At 37.0% G+C, this 17,463-nt stretch overlaps 1 protein-coding gene across 3 annotated transcripts in view; it reads left to right on the plus strand.

The window, feature by feature from the left end:
- HNF4G (hepatocyte nuclear factor 4 gamma) overlaps window positions 1-12,908 on the plus strand; it is a 36,251-nt gene extending 23,343 nt beyond the window's left edge. For 2 of the 3 annotated variants that reach the window (XM_042036422.1, XM_042036421.1), the window contains exons 4-10: window positions 2,248-2,354; window positions 6,131-6,286; window positions 8,394-8,481; window positions 11,186-11,338; window positions 11,518-11,754; window positions 12,228-12,350; window positions 12,740-12,908. In XM_042036422.1, coding sequence (XP_041892356.1) covers window positions 2,248-2,354; window positions 6,131-6,286; window positions 8,394-8,481; window positions 11,186-11,338; window positions 11,518-11,754; window positions 12,228-12,350; window positions 12,740-12,858 — 983 coding nt within the window. In that variant the 3' untranslated portion in view covers window positions 12,859-12,908. The remainder of the gene's footprint in view (window positions 1-2,247; window positions 2,355-6,130; window positions 6,287-8,393; window positions 8,482-11,185; window positions 11,339-11,517; window positions 11,755-12,227; window positions 12,351-12,739) is intronic. The other variant, XM_042036423.1, reaches the window with a different exon arrangement.
- The last annotated feature ends 4,555 nt before the right edge of the window (window positions 12,909-17,463 follow it).

A 17,463-nucleotide genomic window follows, 5' to 3' on the forward strand; every position in this document is an offset into this window, starting at 1 on the left:
TAAAGAATAGTTCATCTCAGAAGGGACATCTGGAATTCATCTAGTTTATTCCCCGCTTAAACCAAGGCTGACATCTAGGTTCAGTCAGGTTGCTTGGGACCCCGTCCAGACAGATTTACACAGTCCTGAGAGGGGAGATTCAACAACCTCTTGCTCGGCAAGCTCTTCCAGTACTCGACCACCCTCAATGGGAAGGGTTTTTTCCTTATAACTAGTTGGAATATGTCTTACTGCAGTTAGGGTAGTGTCCATTGGGTCTTGTCTTTTCATTATGCATCTGAGAAGAATCTGGCTCCATTTTCTGTATGCTACAGAAATGAAGACCCTCACATCCATGTTGGTCTTCTCGTTTCCACATAAGCAAAGATGCATGTCTCTGCTTCACCTTGTGCATCTTGTGGATTACATCTCCGTAGCCCTCTGCTGGACACTGCCTGATTTTCCAGTATCTTTCATGTGCTGGGGATCCCAAACCACAGAAATGCTCATTTCCCTCAATATACCAATGCAACCTGGTGCACGGCACAAAACTTTTAACCTACTTAACACTATTCTGCCCTACTCTGATCCCACTGTGTCTAAAACTTTCAACACTACTTTTGTTTTGTTATAACCTCTCTACATGGTTAGGGCATGTCTCATAGTGTAAGTGTGGCATAGAGTCTATGATAGTTTCTCATGTTGTTTCTAGAAAATCTCTTTCTTCAGGACAAAGATAAGAAAGGCTTCAATTTGTAAAAGCTTTAAAAGTCCTCTTTGAGCAAATATACCACCCTCCTCATGGAGTCTGTTTAAGGCTATTTTAGCCTGAATTGACAAAAAGGCTGTAGCCAGATAGTCTAGTCTAATAATCCAAAATTATGTCTGTGTAGAAGAAAATTAAAGCATCCGACTATGGTTTTCAGTGTACTCCACCAGTGACTTTCAAAGGTGGAGTATTGTCAGAACACCTTACTATTTTTGTAAAACTAATCAGTGCTGAACTTATTTTAATTATCTGTGCAGAACTTAAACTGCTTAGATTCAGTGGATGTTTGTTTCAGCATTCTTTTACAAAAGGTTATGTTTCCTCTTTCCTGTCTACAACATACTATGTGTTTATCACCCCACAAGATTTCTTAGAGTGACCTTAATAAAAGGCCCATCAGCGAGTGTCCTTGCAAAAAGTTAGTACACCTCTGGAATAAACAGTGTGCATTGTTCAGATAAACCCTGAACCTACTCAGTGCAGAGAATATATTTTTTTTTATTGAAGCCCCTTGTACTACTCCTAAATTCTGTAATGCAGATTGTTTCCCACAAAACAGCAAATGTATCTTTGGAAATAAAGCTGCTGCTCTTAAAGGACAATGGGAGTCCTTATACAATAAAAAGATTTCTGTTGATGCAATTCTTTTTTTCTCTCCTTTTTTATTTTCCTTGGCCTAATCTTGGACATGATCTAGGTTTTAGAAAGATCTGACTGATAGTTTTTACTTTTTCTTCTTCCTTTAGTTCAAAAGTATGCCTTGTTGCTTCATAGGCTTCGCATGTGCTGATTGCAGATTCCTTATCCAAAGCTCTTTCAAATGCTTTTTTTTGGACCCCATGAGACAAAACTTACTGAATTTACTGTCCTAAAATTTTTTGGTGTGTTATTTTTGGGTTGATTTTTTTTTTCCTTTAAATTAGTTAATGTTCCATAAACTGGCTATGAATGCAATGTCACTGATGAGGAGCATGAGATTTGAGTTTCAAAATTATTTTACTAGTGGATTAAAGTCATGATTCATTCCTGTTTCATTGTTTCACACAGCAGAGCATGAATAGGGCTTTCATACTTCCTCTGACAGATATTTTTTCAGTAGTGGTGCTGTACTACTTGACCTGTTTGGCAGTCTGGAGATGTCCATTTCTGCTGTTATCATAAAGCCTGACTTAATAAATTGGTTAAAATTGAAACCATGTGTTCAAGTTCAAAGGAAGAGGTTTTACTGTAATTAATCCAGTGACAAAAGTGCTGATAATTAATAATAATCCCTCTACAATTAGTTATACATGCTTTTTACGGGCAAGTAGTGTACCAATACAGACCATAAACATGTATTATCATCCTTCCTCATCACTCAGAGCTAAAAGCAGATCATCTTCTTTGAATGTCATACCTTTCAGTTCTTACAGTTATCTTCTGAAATCTAGTAAAGTTCTGAAATTATACTGTGTGTCAGTGTTTTCAAGTCAATAAATGAGATGATTATTCTTTTCCAGCTGTACAAAATGAACGGGACAGGATAAGTACGAGAAGAAACACTTTTGATGGCTGCAACAGTCCCTCTATTAGCACATTGTCGCAAGCTGAGACACTCTCGCGTCAGGTACTGAGAACTATCACAAAATTATTTAGTGATGTTCAGACCACTTTTACTAAAATTAAATACTGTTCAATTTCTTATTCTAGGAATATAATTGTTGAGATTACTTTTTTCTACTTCCAAAATGCACACAGCTTCCTCTTCTCAATGAAAGAAGCAGTAATAGAATACATTCTTGAAGCAAAGTCAATAAAAAAAAATTCTACTTTGTCCAGGACAATATGTCTTAGGCACCTTTCTTAATAAAGGTTTATGGTTCTATCTGCTTTTAAATCAGTTGCTGTCTTAGGCAGCTGGTGGCATCTATCTATCCTTGAAGCTGCCTTTCCCATCAAACATAGGGAAAAATTTGTCCAAAGCCATTACATTCAAAGGGGTGTGGACACTCACTTCCTTACATTCTTTTGAAAATCCCATTTTTAATATCCTTAGACATTATAAGTAAGGCAAACAGAAGTGTTCCAACTGCAGAGTCTATTCACATCTTGCTTTTAAATTTTCTTTGTCTCATCTGAACTTCATTTTCTCTTTTTCTTTTTTTTTTCCTATCCAATCAATTGCTGAATGGAACAGTCTCCAGTCCTTTTCTGCACCTCAGATAAATCATGGTCATTGATTCTGCATTCTTGCACCTCTTACTAACTTGCTTAGAATTTAACTGCCACCTTTATGATTTCATGCTGACTGATTTATACATCCCAAAATGCTTTGTAATCTCATCCTTTATCAGCATCTCTCTTAGGCTGGAACTGTCTGTAAAGAATTGATGCAGGAATTACTGGGGAGTAGTCTTTGGCACATATTGCATGTCCAGGCAGAGCAGATGAATATAATGTACCTTCCTACCTTTCATACCTATACAATATGAAAAAATATAGCTATTTTTATCTCCTTAGTAATTTTTTAACTTGCTTATTGTGCTTTTCTTATAATACTCCTTAATCATTTCCAACTGGTATATGCAATTCAGGAATAAGAACTGTCTTGAACAGAATCACATCCTCAGCTGTTCATAGCACAAAGTTATTTTCAAACAGTAGGTTCTGGGCCTAAAACATCACCTTGTGTGTACACAAATTTATTGTACTTACTATTTGGTATGTTTTAGTAGAACAGAGTTGCTTCCACTATGTCAAGCGTATATGAAGATACAATCTTGGCCTCAAAATCCAAGAGGCTCCATTAACATGATGGAAAATCAAAGTCTTAAAAGTACTTGTTTTTCCCTCAATTTCATAGGTCTGTATGATGAGTTCAGTCCTGAGAAGAGACTTAGAGGAGTTGATAGTGTCCCAAAACACTATCCAAGTACTTCAGCTGTGAAATGAGGAAGAGGGTGGCATTAATCCCTTTTGAAATTTTCATATTAAATAGGGAAAATTAGTTATTTTGTTCCTTAAGATCCCTTACAGGGGGGAATTGTCTAAGTATAATTTTTCTCCAACAGACCTGGGAGAGGCTTTCAGGATTATGTAAATATGAAAAGGGCATGCTGGATTCTCATATGAATAAAGAAATCTGTCCCTGAAGGATTGCAGAACAGTTGGGATACAGTGTTATATTGTCATGTTCATCAAGTCATTAATGGTAGAAGTTACGCTGGCAAAGGTTTCTTCTCAATACCAGAAAGAAATTTTTACAGTGAGAACAAGTGATTACTGGAGCAACCTTTACAGGGATGTGGTGGAGTCCTCGTCACTGAAGATTTTCAAGATGCAGTTGGACAGGGTGCTAGATAATCTCCTCTAGGATTCCTTTCCCACAAAAGGTTGGATTAGATGATCTTCCAAGGTCCCTCCTAACCTGTGCTAGTCTATGATGCTATCACATCAGTGACTCCTGTGTTGTATCCCATAAATGAGAGGCAGGTAAAAGTAATACAGAAATAGAAATTGAAAAACACATAGCTTCATATCCTTGTCAAGAGATGAAATCCTAGGTTCATAATGAACTCCACTGGAGTCATCCCATGAATCCCCAGCAGAAGTTCACCAAGTAATTTCAGCCTGGAGACTGCAGTTTGTAATATAAGATGTAATTTATAAAAATGCACAGCTTTGATTAAAATATATTAAGGGAAGGACAATGTATTAACTTCATGAGTCACTATGTCTAACAATTAAACAATCTACCTCTTCTTTACCTTCATGTATTATCTTCTAGTTGGTGCATAGTTAGTATCATTTTCAGGTCGATCAGAGTGCGACCTACTATCAGAAATCTCTTCTTTGTACCTTTGAATCATGATCAAGACCCCTTTTACTCTTCTGGAAAAGGGGTATTGAATTTCTTTACTCTCTTTCTGTACTGAAGGTTTTCTAGACCGAATCACTCTGATAGCTCTCACCTGAACAATATTCAGTATTTTCAACCTGGTTTTTGTACAGGAGATGCCAGAAATGGATTCATGATTATAGTATGGATTTCACACATTCTCTGTCTACAAAGAGGCAATACCTCTAACCTTTTTCCTACATGATAGCCTTTGAATTATGGGTCAGAGGAATTTTTCACCTGCCTAGCTGCTGTATTTCCCTGAGAACTAATGTTCATCTGGTTAACTGACATTAATATCTAAGCTGTTTTCAGTGTTTTACACTACTGAATTATGTAGGAAGCACAGAGCTTTAGTTCAGAAGTTCAACTCCTTTTGACTACCCAAGGATAAGGGATTTCACCAGAGATCCCACTGTGGGATTTAACATGGATATATGAATGAAGGGGAACTGGTAGGAGTCAACCTAAGTAGCTTCCACTATCCTGAAAAGTGTAGGAATGTAGTGTTGGAAGAGTAAACAATTATTTTGTTTTCCTGAGGAAGATAATCGTGCTACATCATTTCCCGAGTATGCTTTTGGTAATAAAACATAAAGGGAAAGTCAGTTTCATAGGCCTTGTACAGTGATCTCTTTTTCTTTTTTTTTTTTTTTTTCTTTTTTTTTTTTCCTTTTCAGCTTCCTTTTTCTTTTGCTTCCCTAGTATGATAGCAACTATAAACTGACTTTACCTTCTCAAGTTTGGCTTTGTCTTAAGTTGGCTTTCCTTCCTGGCTTCAGAGAAAGCCTGGTTTTGTTCCTTTCCTTGAAAAGTCATTAAGAATTTAAGAATTTGGCTCAGTAGAAGTGCCCCAGCTTCAGGCCCAGAAAGATATTGTTCTCTTGCCATTTCACAGAGCACTGTTCACTGCAGGTGGTCTAATGCACTCTCATATCCTTTACATTTCCTCTGAAATGTCGCAGGTCTCTGCCTATACCGCTGCTTCATCATTGCAAACCATTCTCCTCCAGGCACTAAACCCCCCCTATTTTACCTTCTAAAGTTAATGATACTTATCTTTTCACTAGAAGAACATGCTAACCCTTTATCACTCTCTTTCTCTTAATATCTCTATCCCTTAATATTACTGCATGCCACTATGAGCTCTTCTTTTTTTCTGAAATGAAGTAAATGTCAACCATTTTAAAGGAAAAAAACCCCAAAACACTTCCCTTCTACAAATGAAAAGAGCTCTAATGCATTTAAAAATAGTATTTTGGAATGAGAGGATATTGTATCATGATATGATTAATTAAAGTTTTAGCATTCGGCAATGCACACTGGCAATAATGAGAAATAAAAATGTATAATTTACATGCAGGGTAGTGGTCCCTATGGTCAAGGAATTTCTCAAGAGCATCTGCGATTACTGCTGTGATTTTTTCTTAAATATGCTGTTAACCAGTGAAAATAAAATTATATGGAATTTAACATTGTTCATTTTTTTCTCTCATTATGTCCAGATCTCAATCTCCAGTCCTGGTGCTAGCACTGATATAAATGTTAAGAAAATTGCTTGTGTTAGTGATGTCTGTGAATCTATGAAGCAACAACTTTTGGTCCTGGTGGAATGGGCTAAATATATTCCAGGCTTCTGTGAACTACCACTCGATGACCAGGTATAAGAGGAAAACAAAGAGAAAACTCTGATTAATGCTGTGTTACTCCTGTGATATTTCAATGTCATGATGAAGCACTCATTCCTTTTTGTCTGAACAAATAGAGCGGGGTACTAGACCCACCCTTTACTAGACCACCATTTTTTTTTTAAAGTTTTGAAATAACACCACCACCACCACAGAAAAGACATTAACAAAAAGAAGCAGCAAAGCAGCGTGTCTTTAAGTGTTTTGTTCTTTCTCTAGTGTTTTGGAAACAGAACTTTTTTGTGACCTTAAAAAGTATTTATTTCGTGTTCACTTTTCATTATAATATGGTTTAAGACAGCATGTTATTTAATTTGAAGTGGGTCTTCTCTACTTGCAAAAACCAAAAGTGAATAGCATCTCAAAAAAATTCCAAGCATACTGATATCAATCCATAGCAAATAATCTTTCATACAATCCAATGTACTGAAATTATACTGTATATAATAAATGAGAGGGGAAAAAGCATCAAATCTTGAAAATTCATGAGTGTTTTTATGACAGAGGTCTGATCTATCATCACATCTGTAATATATCCTAATATATCACTGGCTTTCAGAGTAGGTTGTGCTGGCAAACCCAGAACCAGTATCTCCATATTGTGGTGAGCAGTTCTCTGACAAGCAGCCTCAGCAGGAGGTTAATTCATTGCTTGGGATCTCTTGATTCCACACGAAAATCTGATTAATCTTGAAAATCACTCTGTGAACTGGAATTGTGTAAATCCTTCTTTTTGTTTCTTCTGTCTCTCAGTTTTTAACAAAATCCTGCAAGTGCTAGATCATCCTTGGTTGTGAACTGAGTCTTTCTCTCTTATATCCTTCTTCAGGAATATCATGTTTAAGGCCACAGGACACCCCCCCAAAACAGGAGTTTAGTGATGTCTTTGCAGACACACAGAGCACATACGTGCACAAGCTCAACATACTCAAATAAGTTAAAACTCTGCTCATGTGAAAGAGAATTTCAAATGCATTGGCTACACAAGGGCAACAAAAGCAAGCAAAAGATATTGCGGCCTTTATTGTTATGATGGCATGAAGGAAAAGAGAACGTATCAAATGTCCTTAAAATGTTTTTGTCTGCATTTAAAAAAATAAAATATCAGCTCAGAATGATGAGCTGAAAACACTCCTGCTGTGCTTGAAGAGTACATATTGGGAAATACTCTGAAACCTTAAGTACCTTAGTAAAGTAGGGACAAAGATGTTGAGAAATGAAACAAATGCCACTTTTTCATTTGTGATAACGGGTTTCTAAGGGGCATTGTGCATTCAGTTATAAAATAAGCCATCTGATTTTGAAAAAACGATTCCTGATCTGGGAACCAGCCTGATTTACAAACAACAGAGGAGGCCAGAGCAGCTAAGGTAACTCTACTGAGAACCCGATATGTCTTAACAGATAAGTGTTACCCAGATGCTGTGTACCTTTATATCTCTCCTAAAGTGATTGTCTTGGATTAGAATGACTTGTCAAGAGATGAGTTCCTTGAGGAAATAAAGGCTGTTGCTGAGATTTCAAGCAGACATTAAAACCAGAGGAAAGTAAATAGGTGACAAAGAGTAAACTAATAAGTGCCTTCGCAGTACAAATTTGGATTCCTCTTTGTGGACAATAGTGGCTCTTTTAGCATATCTGGCTTTGTTGGGAAAAAGCTCTTTGAAATGCTGCATAAATTTTTGGTTCAAGAGAAAAAGCAGTGATGGAACCAAATTTACTGTAACAGTTCATTCCAGCCCACTGGAGTCTTTAATGTCATCTTAGAAAGCCAGAGAAAACTTTGTCAAGGGAATACGCACTAGGAAATAAATGGAGGTAGTGTATTTATTGAAAAGTATTTTGCAGAGCCTGATACTTAAAATCTAGACAGAATGCTAGAAGTGACAGAGGGTGACAGTTTAATTAGAGAGTGCTATTTTTATCATGTTAAGATTTTTACATTCACTTTACATTTTACATTGGAATCTTAACAGTCTTAAACATGTACCAAACACACAGTAATATGTATCCTCTTTTTTTTTGCTCCTATTGAAACTTACTGCTTTATCATCTAACGAGTCTGCTGGTTTTTTGTGAGGTTGCCCTGCTAAGAGCACATGCTGGGGAGCACCTGTTGCTTGGAGCAGCAAAACGATCCATGGCATATAAGGACATTTTACTTTTAGGTAAATATTGGTTTTGTTTTACTTACTGATGATGATGTTATAGTACATTAGCAACGATGTAATCACTTAAGTGGGACAACTGTTCTGCCACAATCAAAGCAATGCATTCTGTGAATGCTAAATAGCTATTAATGACATAATGTCACGTGCCTGTTCTAGCAAAAGCAGGTGGATGGTTTAATGTGAGTTAATACAGCTAAAGGTCTATTGGATACCAGAAACCACAATTTAAGGGAGTTCCTGGCAATTGCCTCCTTACATTATTGTCCTTTCTACACCTTTGTCCCATAAAACAATGGAACGAAACAATACCAACCACAAAAACACCATAAAAACCCCTTTGCTTAGGAAAGGAACAGCCAGCATGTTGCCCATGTAGTACTTTCAGTCTTCATGAAAACCATCTATCTGGAGCTTTCTCAGGAGTCCTTCTGACTCTACTGCCTAAAATATTAAATAGCCTGTTCCCTGCAACTCACTTTCCCAAGAGCCCTCTCACAGGTGCCTCGACAGTTGCCACAGGGCCACCACATAAACATCATTCATGCTGTCCCTGCTGTGTGACAGATGGGTGCATCCATGGCACAGTGCCGAGGCACACCTGCAGGAGCATATTCTTGGTCAGCTGAAACAGCTCCTGTGCTGGGTTATATAAAGGGAGCATGGCTGTCAGGGAAGAGGATGTTGTCACGTCATGGAAGCATGTCTTCTAGTTCATGCGATGGGAAGTCCCAGTTGCAAGATTAGATGTGAGCCTGTGTGGAGGGTGATGTGATGAGGCATTTGTTAGCCTTGTTTGACACAATACTCTGCCACTCTGAAGTGTACTCTGCCAAAAAGAGTTTCATTAGACATGTTCAGCACTGGGGCTGTTTCGCGAGGAAGTCTGTAGGTCGTTGTGCCGATTTGGACAAATTTGGAGGAAAATGTCCTCTGATAGAAGGCAGGTCACAACCGGCCCTCCCCCACCAGGTTCAGGAAAAAAAGAAACTTTCCTTGAAGGAAAGTGAAAGAGATAAAAAACTATTTATTTAACAAACACACAAGGAAAGCATAATAATGCTAAATAATAAAACCTCTCCTTGTGGATAGAAACCTGGGAAGATTTCAGAGTCCTTCTGTAGGTGTGGTCTCTCTCCTCCTCCTTGGAGCTGGGCCGGTGTGGGCCCACCTCCAGGGCCTCGGTGGAAAATTCTCCTGATGTGTTCTGATGTTGAAACAGTCCAGAAGAGAAGAAGGGGAAAAACTGAAGTCCCAGGAAAACAAAGTTCACCTCTCCATCTCCCTCCGGAGAAAAGGAGCCGAAAACTGGCTGAAAAGCAAGAAGGGTGCTTCCTCCGCTCTTGCTGCTGCAGAAGCAGAGGAGTGTGCGTCTGTGTCCTTGAACAACTGTTTTGAAAAGTTCACTCAGTTTTTTCCTTTCCCCCCTCTCAGGCTCAGTTTAAAGGCACAGAGAGGCACAGAGTTAATTTCCGGGCATAGTGCAGCGATAGGGGATACACATCATAAAGACACCCCAAGACAGTCGTCTTGGACAGGGTTTTTGGTGTGAGGCAAGACTATATGGGATATGGACTCAGACTTGTCTCTTCACTGGTAGTGTGGTACAAGGACGTTTTCTACTACTTATTCTCCTTCCTCTTTGGGCCTGCCTTTTCATAGCCCTAAATCAGCTTGAATTTATTTTTACACATATTAAAACATTAACAGGACAAGAAGGGCTTGGTCTGAAGGTATTTCTCTCACCAGCACCTTTCAAGATAAAAGCTATACAAATGGCTTTCTTAAGGTAGCTATTTCCCTACATACAGTTTCACTAACAAAATTAACAGAAACAAAACAAAAAAAATTGCAGTTTCATTGCAATTAATAATAAGGTAATAAGAAAAATAATGATAACATAATAGTAAGAAAATTATATTTAGTATCACCAGCATCAGCATATATACCAAAAAAAGAAACAATTTGAGGCTTCAAGGCTTGTTTATGATACTTGGAGGCAGGTATCTGTAAAGTTTATGAGTAATTTTGACATGGATCTCTTGTGATATAATTATCAGTTTTTCTTTCAAAAACTGCATGGTGGCTTCTGAAAGCTTCGTGATATTCCTATTGTTCTCCAGAAGGTGAATTAAGATGCCATAGTGGAGACCTCCAAAATGGATATTTAAAAAAAACCCCAAAAAACAAAAGCCCCAGGTAAAATTAATTCTTGACTGAAAATTTTACAATGCTAATTTTATTAGGAACAACAGAAACATCCATTAGAAAAAGAAGCATTTCCAGTATCTCCTCTTGTCTATTGACAAATCCTTGTCATTCAGCTTGGGATATATTATTTTAATTAGGGAAGAAAACATTTTAAGATCAATTCATTAGTATATTTATCTGTTATTTAAACATAAAGGTCTACTTCCTTCATACTTGTACATTCAAATACAAACTTTGGTCCTGTGGACTAATCAGTAACTCCACATGTTGGCATACTTTGATGTATAGATTATTTACAGGGTGACAGCTATAATTTGCACATATACTCTGTTTACAAGGAAAAGTTGTGTGTGATGCAAGGGAGAGTCATTACTTAAAAAAATTATTAACTTGATTAAGCAATATGAAATGTACTTTTGAAAATTGCCTTCAACTAATACATTACATCAAAATGTTTCTATTAATTCACATGTTGGTATTCTTTCTTTCTAAGGCAACAATTACATAATTCATCGCAACAGCACTGAAGTAGAGATCTGTCGAGTGGCAAATCGGATTCTGGATGAATTAGTTCGTCCCTTCCAGGAAATTCAGATAGATGACAATGAATATGCTTGCTTGAAAGCAATTGTGTTTTTTGATCCAGGTATTTTTGCAAAAATATCTCTCAATTATTTTACATGTGATTGTATTGAAAGTAATTTTTGTGAATGTAGCATCTGTTCATGTTATCTAGCTGAATGGAAAAGAATAAAATGAAAAACAGTAAGATGCTCCTCCCAAATCGTGATATGCCTTGACTTTCAGTTTTTGCCATTTTTTAAGATGCAAAAGGCTTGAGTAATCCATTGAAGATTAAGAATATGCGATTCCAAGTCCAGATCAGTTTAGAGGATTATATTAATGACCGTCAGTACGACTCCAGAGGAAGATTTGGAGAACTTCTTCTTCTACTGCCTACACTCCAAAGTATCACTTGGCAAATGATTGAGCAGATACAATTGGTTAAGCTATTTGGGATTGTTAAAATTGACAGTTTGCTTCAGGAAATGTTGCTGGGAGGTAGGCTAACAATTTGTTAAATTTACCGTCTTATGTTGAATTTAGCATGTTGAGATGTTGAGGGAATCCTGATCTAAGCTACCACTCTGACTCGCTGTCTGAGCTTTATGTTGTGTAACTGTTAGCTAAAGTCTTCTTGTCTTGGCAGTTCCTCTTGTTAACTTAGTTCTACAATGACAGATTGTGCTATGTATTTCTCAGTAACTGCTGGGTTGTCCTACAATTCCCTAGGCAGATTAAAGAATCCTTACAAATATTTCATGAAATGCACTGTAATTGCAGTCAAAACAGTGAAAATAAACGCAGTGCTTAATATGCTTGAAGTCTGGTTAAATTGTTTAATGAATACCCAGAGGCAATTATTCAAATTGCCAATCAAAATATTTACTCTGTGGAAATGTAATTACTGAAGTATAAGTCACTGGCAACAACATGCTCTTTTGAATTGATATATGCTCATGTTATTTTTGCAGGTACCTCTAATGATGCCAGTCATCTGCATCATCCAATGCATCCTCACTTAGCCCAAGATCCATTAACTGGCCAAACTGTCCTCATAAGTTCAATGTCTGCGCCTGTACATACAGAACAGATAAGTAAGTAATTGCAAGTTAGCCTTCTGTCATAACATTTCACTGTTTAATTTTAAAATATTAATTAGAATGGTGGCCTGTCAGTGTTCATAGAGCTATTTCATCATCATTCTTAAATTAAAATAATTGTGCATTAAAAATGTATGTATATAAAGGGTGTTAAGTAAGAGACTTTGACTTGAATTTAATTAAATTTTAAAAATTCAGCATCATTATGATATATCATTGTTTTTACATGCACAATCTTTAATAAACTAAAAATTCTGATAATTAAAATATCCTGTTTCCCTAGCATGTCAAATACAACAGGACTCCCTTTCAGTGCAGTAGTGTGTATATGCAGAGTACACCAGTCTATAAAAAGATGTAACTCTTTCTATGTTCTTTTTCAGCAACTCCAGAAACTCCATTACCTTCCCCTCCACAAGGCTCTGGGCAAGAATACAAAATGTCTGCAAATCAAGCTTCAGTCATTGCACAGCAATCTATTTTGAAACAAAAACCATTGTGATAATATTTCTGTCTCTGTCTTATCCCTTCCTTCCTTCCTTCCTTCCTTCCTTCCTTCCTTCCTTCCTTCCTTCCGAATTCCTTCCTTCCTTCCGAATTCCTTCCTTCCTTCCGAATTCCTTCCTTCCTTCCTTCCGAATTCCTTCCTTCCGAATTCCTTCCTTCCTTCCTTCCGAATTCCTTCCGAATTCCTTCCTTCCTTCCTTCCCTTCTCCCCTTCCTTTTCATGCACTAGATAGATTGGTAGAACACTTGCACATTTAAATCTCAGGTTGATAAAGGAAATTATTTCCTCAGCAGCCACTACTGTGGGTGTTCCTTAAAACACCTTATGATTTGGAAAGTAATGCTGTTCTGACTGCTGCATGCAAACTGTAACTATGGATGCTGCAGTCTGACAAATATGTATAGAGGTTGATATTATTTTTAGATCTTATTACTGCACAGATTCATGTTTTTATTTCCTGTTTTAGTTGTTGTCTTAATATTATTGTTTTAGGTGTGTATATAATTTTCATCGTAATGGAACTGTTTAGTGCTTGTTTAGCTGTGAATTGTAGACTTGGAAAAGTGGGTTAATCAGGCAAAAGCCGAGATTCCACTAAGAGTAGAACAGTACGCTGCCAAAAAGCACACAAATTGAAAAAAAAAAAGGAAAACATACTTAATGGAAAGAAAAACCCAACTATATTAAAAAATCCTGTTTTGAAAGTATATATACAATAAGGTCTCTATATAGTCGATTGGCCAGTGCTGAAGCATTTATATTGATAAATAGTTAGAACAAGGACTGGTAGGCTTTTTGGTTAGGACTAACTAGTACTACTTCACCAAAAAATTTCTGGGCACGCTTTGGGAATTAGGCAAGTCTAGGGAAACTTTTCACCAGGTTCTTTGGGTACAGCCCCTCTCTTTAGGGGTACAGAGAGTATCACAGAACCATAGGATATCCTGAGTTGGAAGGGGCCCACAAGGATCATCAAGTCTGACTCCTGGCCTTGCACAGCACCATCCCCAAGAGTCACACCATGTGCCTGAAAGGGTTGTCCAAATGCTTCTTGAACTCTGTCAGGCTTTTTTGTGACCTCTTCCCTGGAGAACCTGTTCCAGTGCCCAGCCACGCTCCAGGTGAAGAACCTTTTCCTAATATCCAGCCTAAACCTCCCCTAACACAGCTTCAGGCCATGCCCTTGGTTCCTGTCACTGGACACCACAGAGATCAGTGCCTACCCCTCCTCTTGCCCTTATGAGGAAGCTGTAGACTGCAATGAGGTCTAACTAGGACCATGCCGTTTGACCTCAGGGCTGGAGTATACTTTGTGATGTTTGGTTTACTGTAAGAGTAGCCATTGTGTTTATTTGTCTAACTGGCTGGTAAATGCATGTTTCAGCAATCACTAATATTCACCTACAGAGAAGTTGTAATTGATATAGTAGCTCTGTGTTTGGAGAGGTATGACTTACTAATTGCAGTGGCAAATGTGCCTGAATTCAGCTCCAAGTGTTCCTGGTTTGAGCCATTGTATTTCAAGAGAAGATAGCCAGAAGACAGCACACCAAATACTCATCCTCTCAATTTTTAAGAGTTTTCAGAAGCATGGGATGACTTGATTTTCTGTGATGAACCCCTTTCTCCACCTCTTCCGCCCCTCCCAGTCTGCGGGGGTGCAACATTGACTAACTTTTATCTCTGGAGTCCGTAACAACCCATCTGGATTTGAACCCTCTGTGAATTTGCACAAAGTGAACCTTGTGACACATGCTCACTTGGAGCATTTATACTACTCAGTTACAATTTGTGAAAGTAATCTTTTATGATATATGAAATGATATGTTGTTCATACAATACTAACATCATAAGAAAATCACCACTTTGCACATTTTATTTATTCCAGACAGCAATGATTTTTTCTTAGTACTTTAAAGTAGACTTTCTTCCCAGAAGATAGGTAAGAGAGAAACAGACAGAAAAGAGATAATAAAATATTGAAGTTTGCTGAACTATTGCAAAGAGAAAACATAGTGGAGTCAGAAATTCTTCAAGGTAAGATGTGGATCATCCTGAACCACACACCTTCATTGATCACAGCATCCAGAGATGGTGCAGTTACTCCTTTGGCTTGTAAAAGTTATTCAAACAATCTGGAATGATTCTTCAAATACATTTTTGTAGGCAGGAAATACAACACAGTAAATGCTGAGCTGACCTGAGCATTCAAAAGGCTTTAATAAGAATGCACCTATCACCAGGTAGACAATGTGTTTCTTTTTTATTTTAAAGTAGTTGCTTTTGTAAAGTCTGTGTACAGTAGCTATTAATGTTTGCCTTTTGCTTTTTAGATTATTTTTCTTTTTGCTGTTTACTGTTTGTTTTTTATTAATGCATTGCTCTTTTTACAAGTTCCTTTTAGTATGAGTTTTTATGACAGAATAATGTACTGAAGTTCTGCCATTAACTTTAAGGGTATCTGGACTGTGCTATTTTTACAAGGTGGCCACCAATGCTCTACAGTGATACACAAAGGTAAAACAAATGTGAGAGATACTGAGCAGCTCAAAAGAAAAGTTTACTGATTAGGCTCACTTTTGTGTACTTGTCATAGAAAGAGTGTTGGACTCTAGGTGGATCTGCATGAATTAATTGGGTCAGATAAATGAAGTCAGTTGCATAAACATAAACATGGCAGTATTGGTCTGACTAAAAAACATATAACCGGAAATAAAGATTAGTCCCCAAGCTGGCCACCCTTGCCTTATATAAGAGATGTGCATAATAGTTTAGTTTATTTTTCACAATGAACTTTAGATATCAAGTGTACAATAAAATGTTTTCACACACTGCCAAAATGTACTGGAGGAAAAATATACTTTAGTATTTTATCTGACAAAAAGCTGTTGTCTATTTTGTATGATATATTACATTTTTGAATAAGATTTCCACTGTAAAATTACCACTGTAATTTATTGGGAAAAGCTGATTTATTTTATAAATGTAACATTATTTTTGTAAACTTAATTATGAAAAATCAGAAATGATTAGTGCTGTTAAATATTAAATTATAATGAGATGTAACTTTATATGTTTGAATTCTGATACCAAGTTTTTGTATTGAGCATTTGGAATTGGAATGGTAGCTGGAAATATTTCAAATGGACTGTTTTTCATCAAAGCTCAATAAAGAAAAATGAATGATCCAAATGACACATTTGCCTTTTAGTATTTTTTTTTCATATTTACATAAACAATGAGAATATTTTATAATGCTTACACTATGGATAAGTATGTAACTAACATGCTTTCATCTCTACAGTGTTCACAGCATCACAGAATGGCTGAGGTTGGAAGGGACCTCTGGAGGTCACCTAATCCAACCCCCTCTGCTCAAGCAGGATATTGAAATCATATGAAAGAATATGATAGCAACATTTTAGTTGATTCTGCTGTAACATGGCAAAGTATTACATAGTTATGGTCTTCAGTTTTTACTTCTGACTCAGACAAGGACTGAAGCATATGCTTAATTCCATCTGTGTTTAAAATGAACCATATGTTCAACAGCCTGTTTTTTTCTGGTCAGGGATAACTTAAGAAATCACTGCCTTTCCTCCAGCACATTGTTATTTAGACAAATTTAGGTGCAACTTGTTCATAAAGATGTTGAAAACTTTAGAAAAACTCTTTACAAAATTTTTTTTAGATAACCAGTATCTCCTCAGCCTTGGAAATTTTGTTCAGTTGTATAGAGATGGGGTTAGGGATATATATATATTTTTTTTTTTTTTTGGTGGTGGTGGTGGTGGTAGTAATAATACAGTGATTTGGATTTGGGCTGCTTACTTTTGCTCAAATGGGCTCTACTCTGGAGTGCACAACTACAGGGAAAAGCTGCCATGGGAGGAAGAGGGGACTCCATTTTGAATGCTGGAGATCATCTGGTCTCTCTGAGGAACTTGAGTCAATGGATGTTTATTCTACTTGCAGAAAACCTCTGCTTGTGATGCTGAGTGGGGTGTAGGAGGTTTATGATTTTAGGGGACTGAAGAGGTTTTTTTTCAGCCTACAGTGAAGAGAATATGGAAACTCCCTTACAACTTCAATGCTGTGAAATGCTGACAGACCCTTCTTCAAGGATTTCCATAAATCAGCCTTACAAGTAGCTTCAATAGGTAAATCAGGATTGTGTGTTTTACAGAGACAGATGGATGAACTAGCCTTCAGTTCTAATCATTATCAAGAATTCCACCCAACTAAAAAATTCTGAAAGTGAGCAAAGATATTTACTGAGCTCCAGGAATATTCTATGACAGAAAATTTAGCATTCACAGAATGTAAAAAAATTTGTTATAATTCTTTGTTATATTCATATACTTGAAAGTTCTGGTTTTACCTCAAGGATGTCTGTCAGTCTGTGATGGACTAACATTTTTTATGTCTTTCAACAGACTATTACTAGTTGTGCACCACCAACATTTGTATTACTTATGCTAAAGCACATAGTAAAGAAATACCTAGATCCACATTTCAGTAAGTCCTTCAAAAATCTTCTGTATTGGTTTGCAATTAATTTTTACATTTTTCATATTGGCCCTGATTAGCTTTAGCTAA

The sequence above is a fragment of the Corvus kubaryi genome, unplaced genomic scaffold (genome assembly GCF_017639235.1).
Source record: "Corvus kubaryi isolate FWS band 111438036 unplaced genomic scaffold, C.kubaryi_AGA036_p1.0 37385, whole genome shotgun sequence".
Taxonomy (NCBI): domain Eukaryota; kingdom Metazoa; phylum Chordata; class Aves; order Passeriformes; family Corvidae; genus Corvus; species Corvus kubaryi.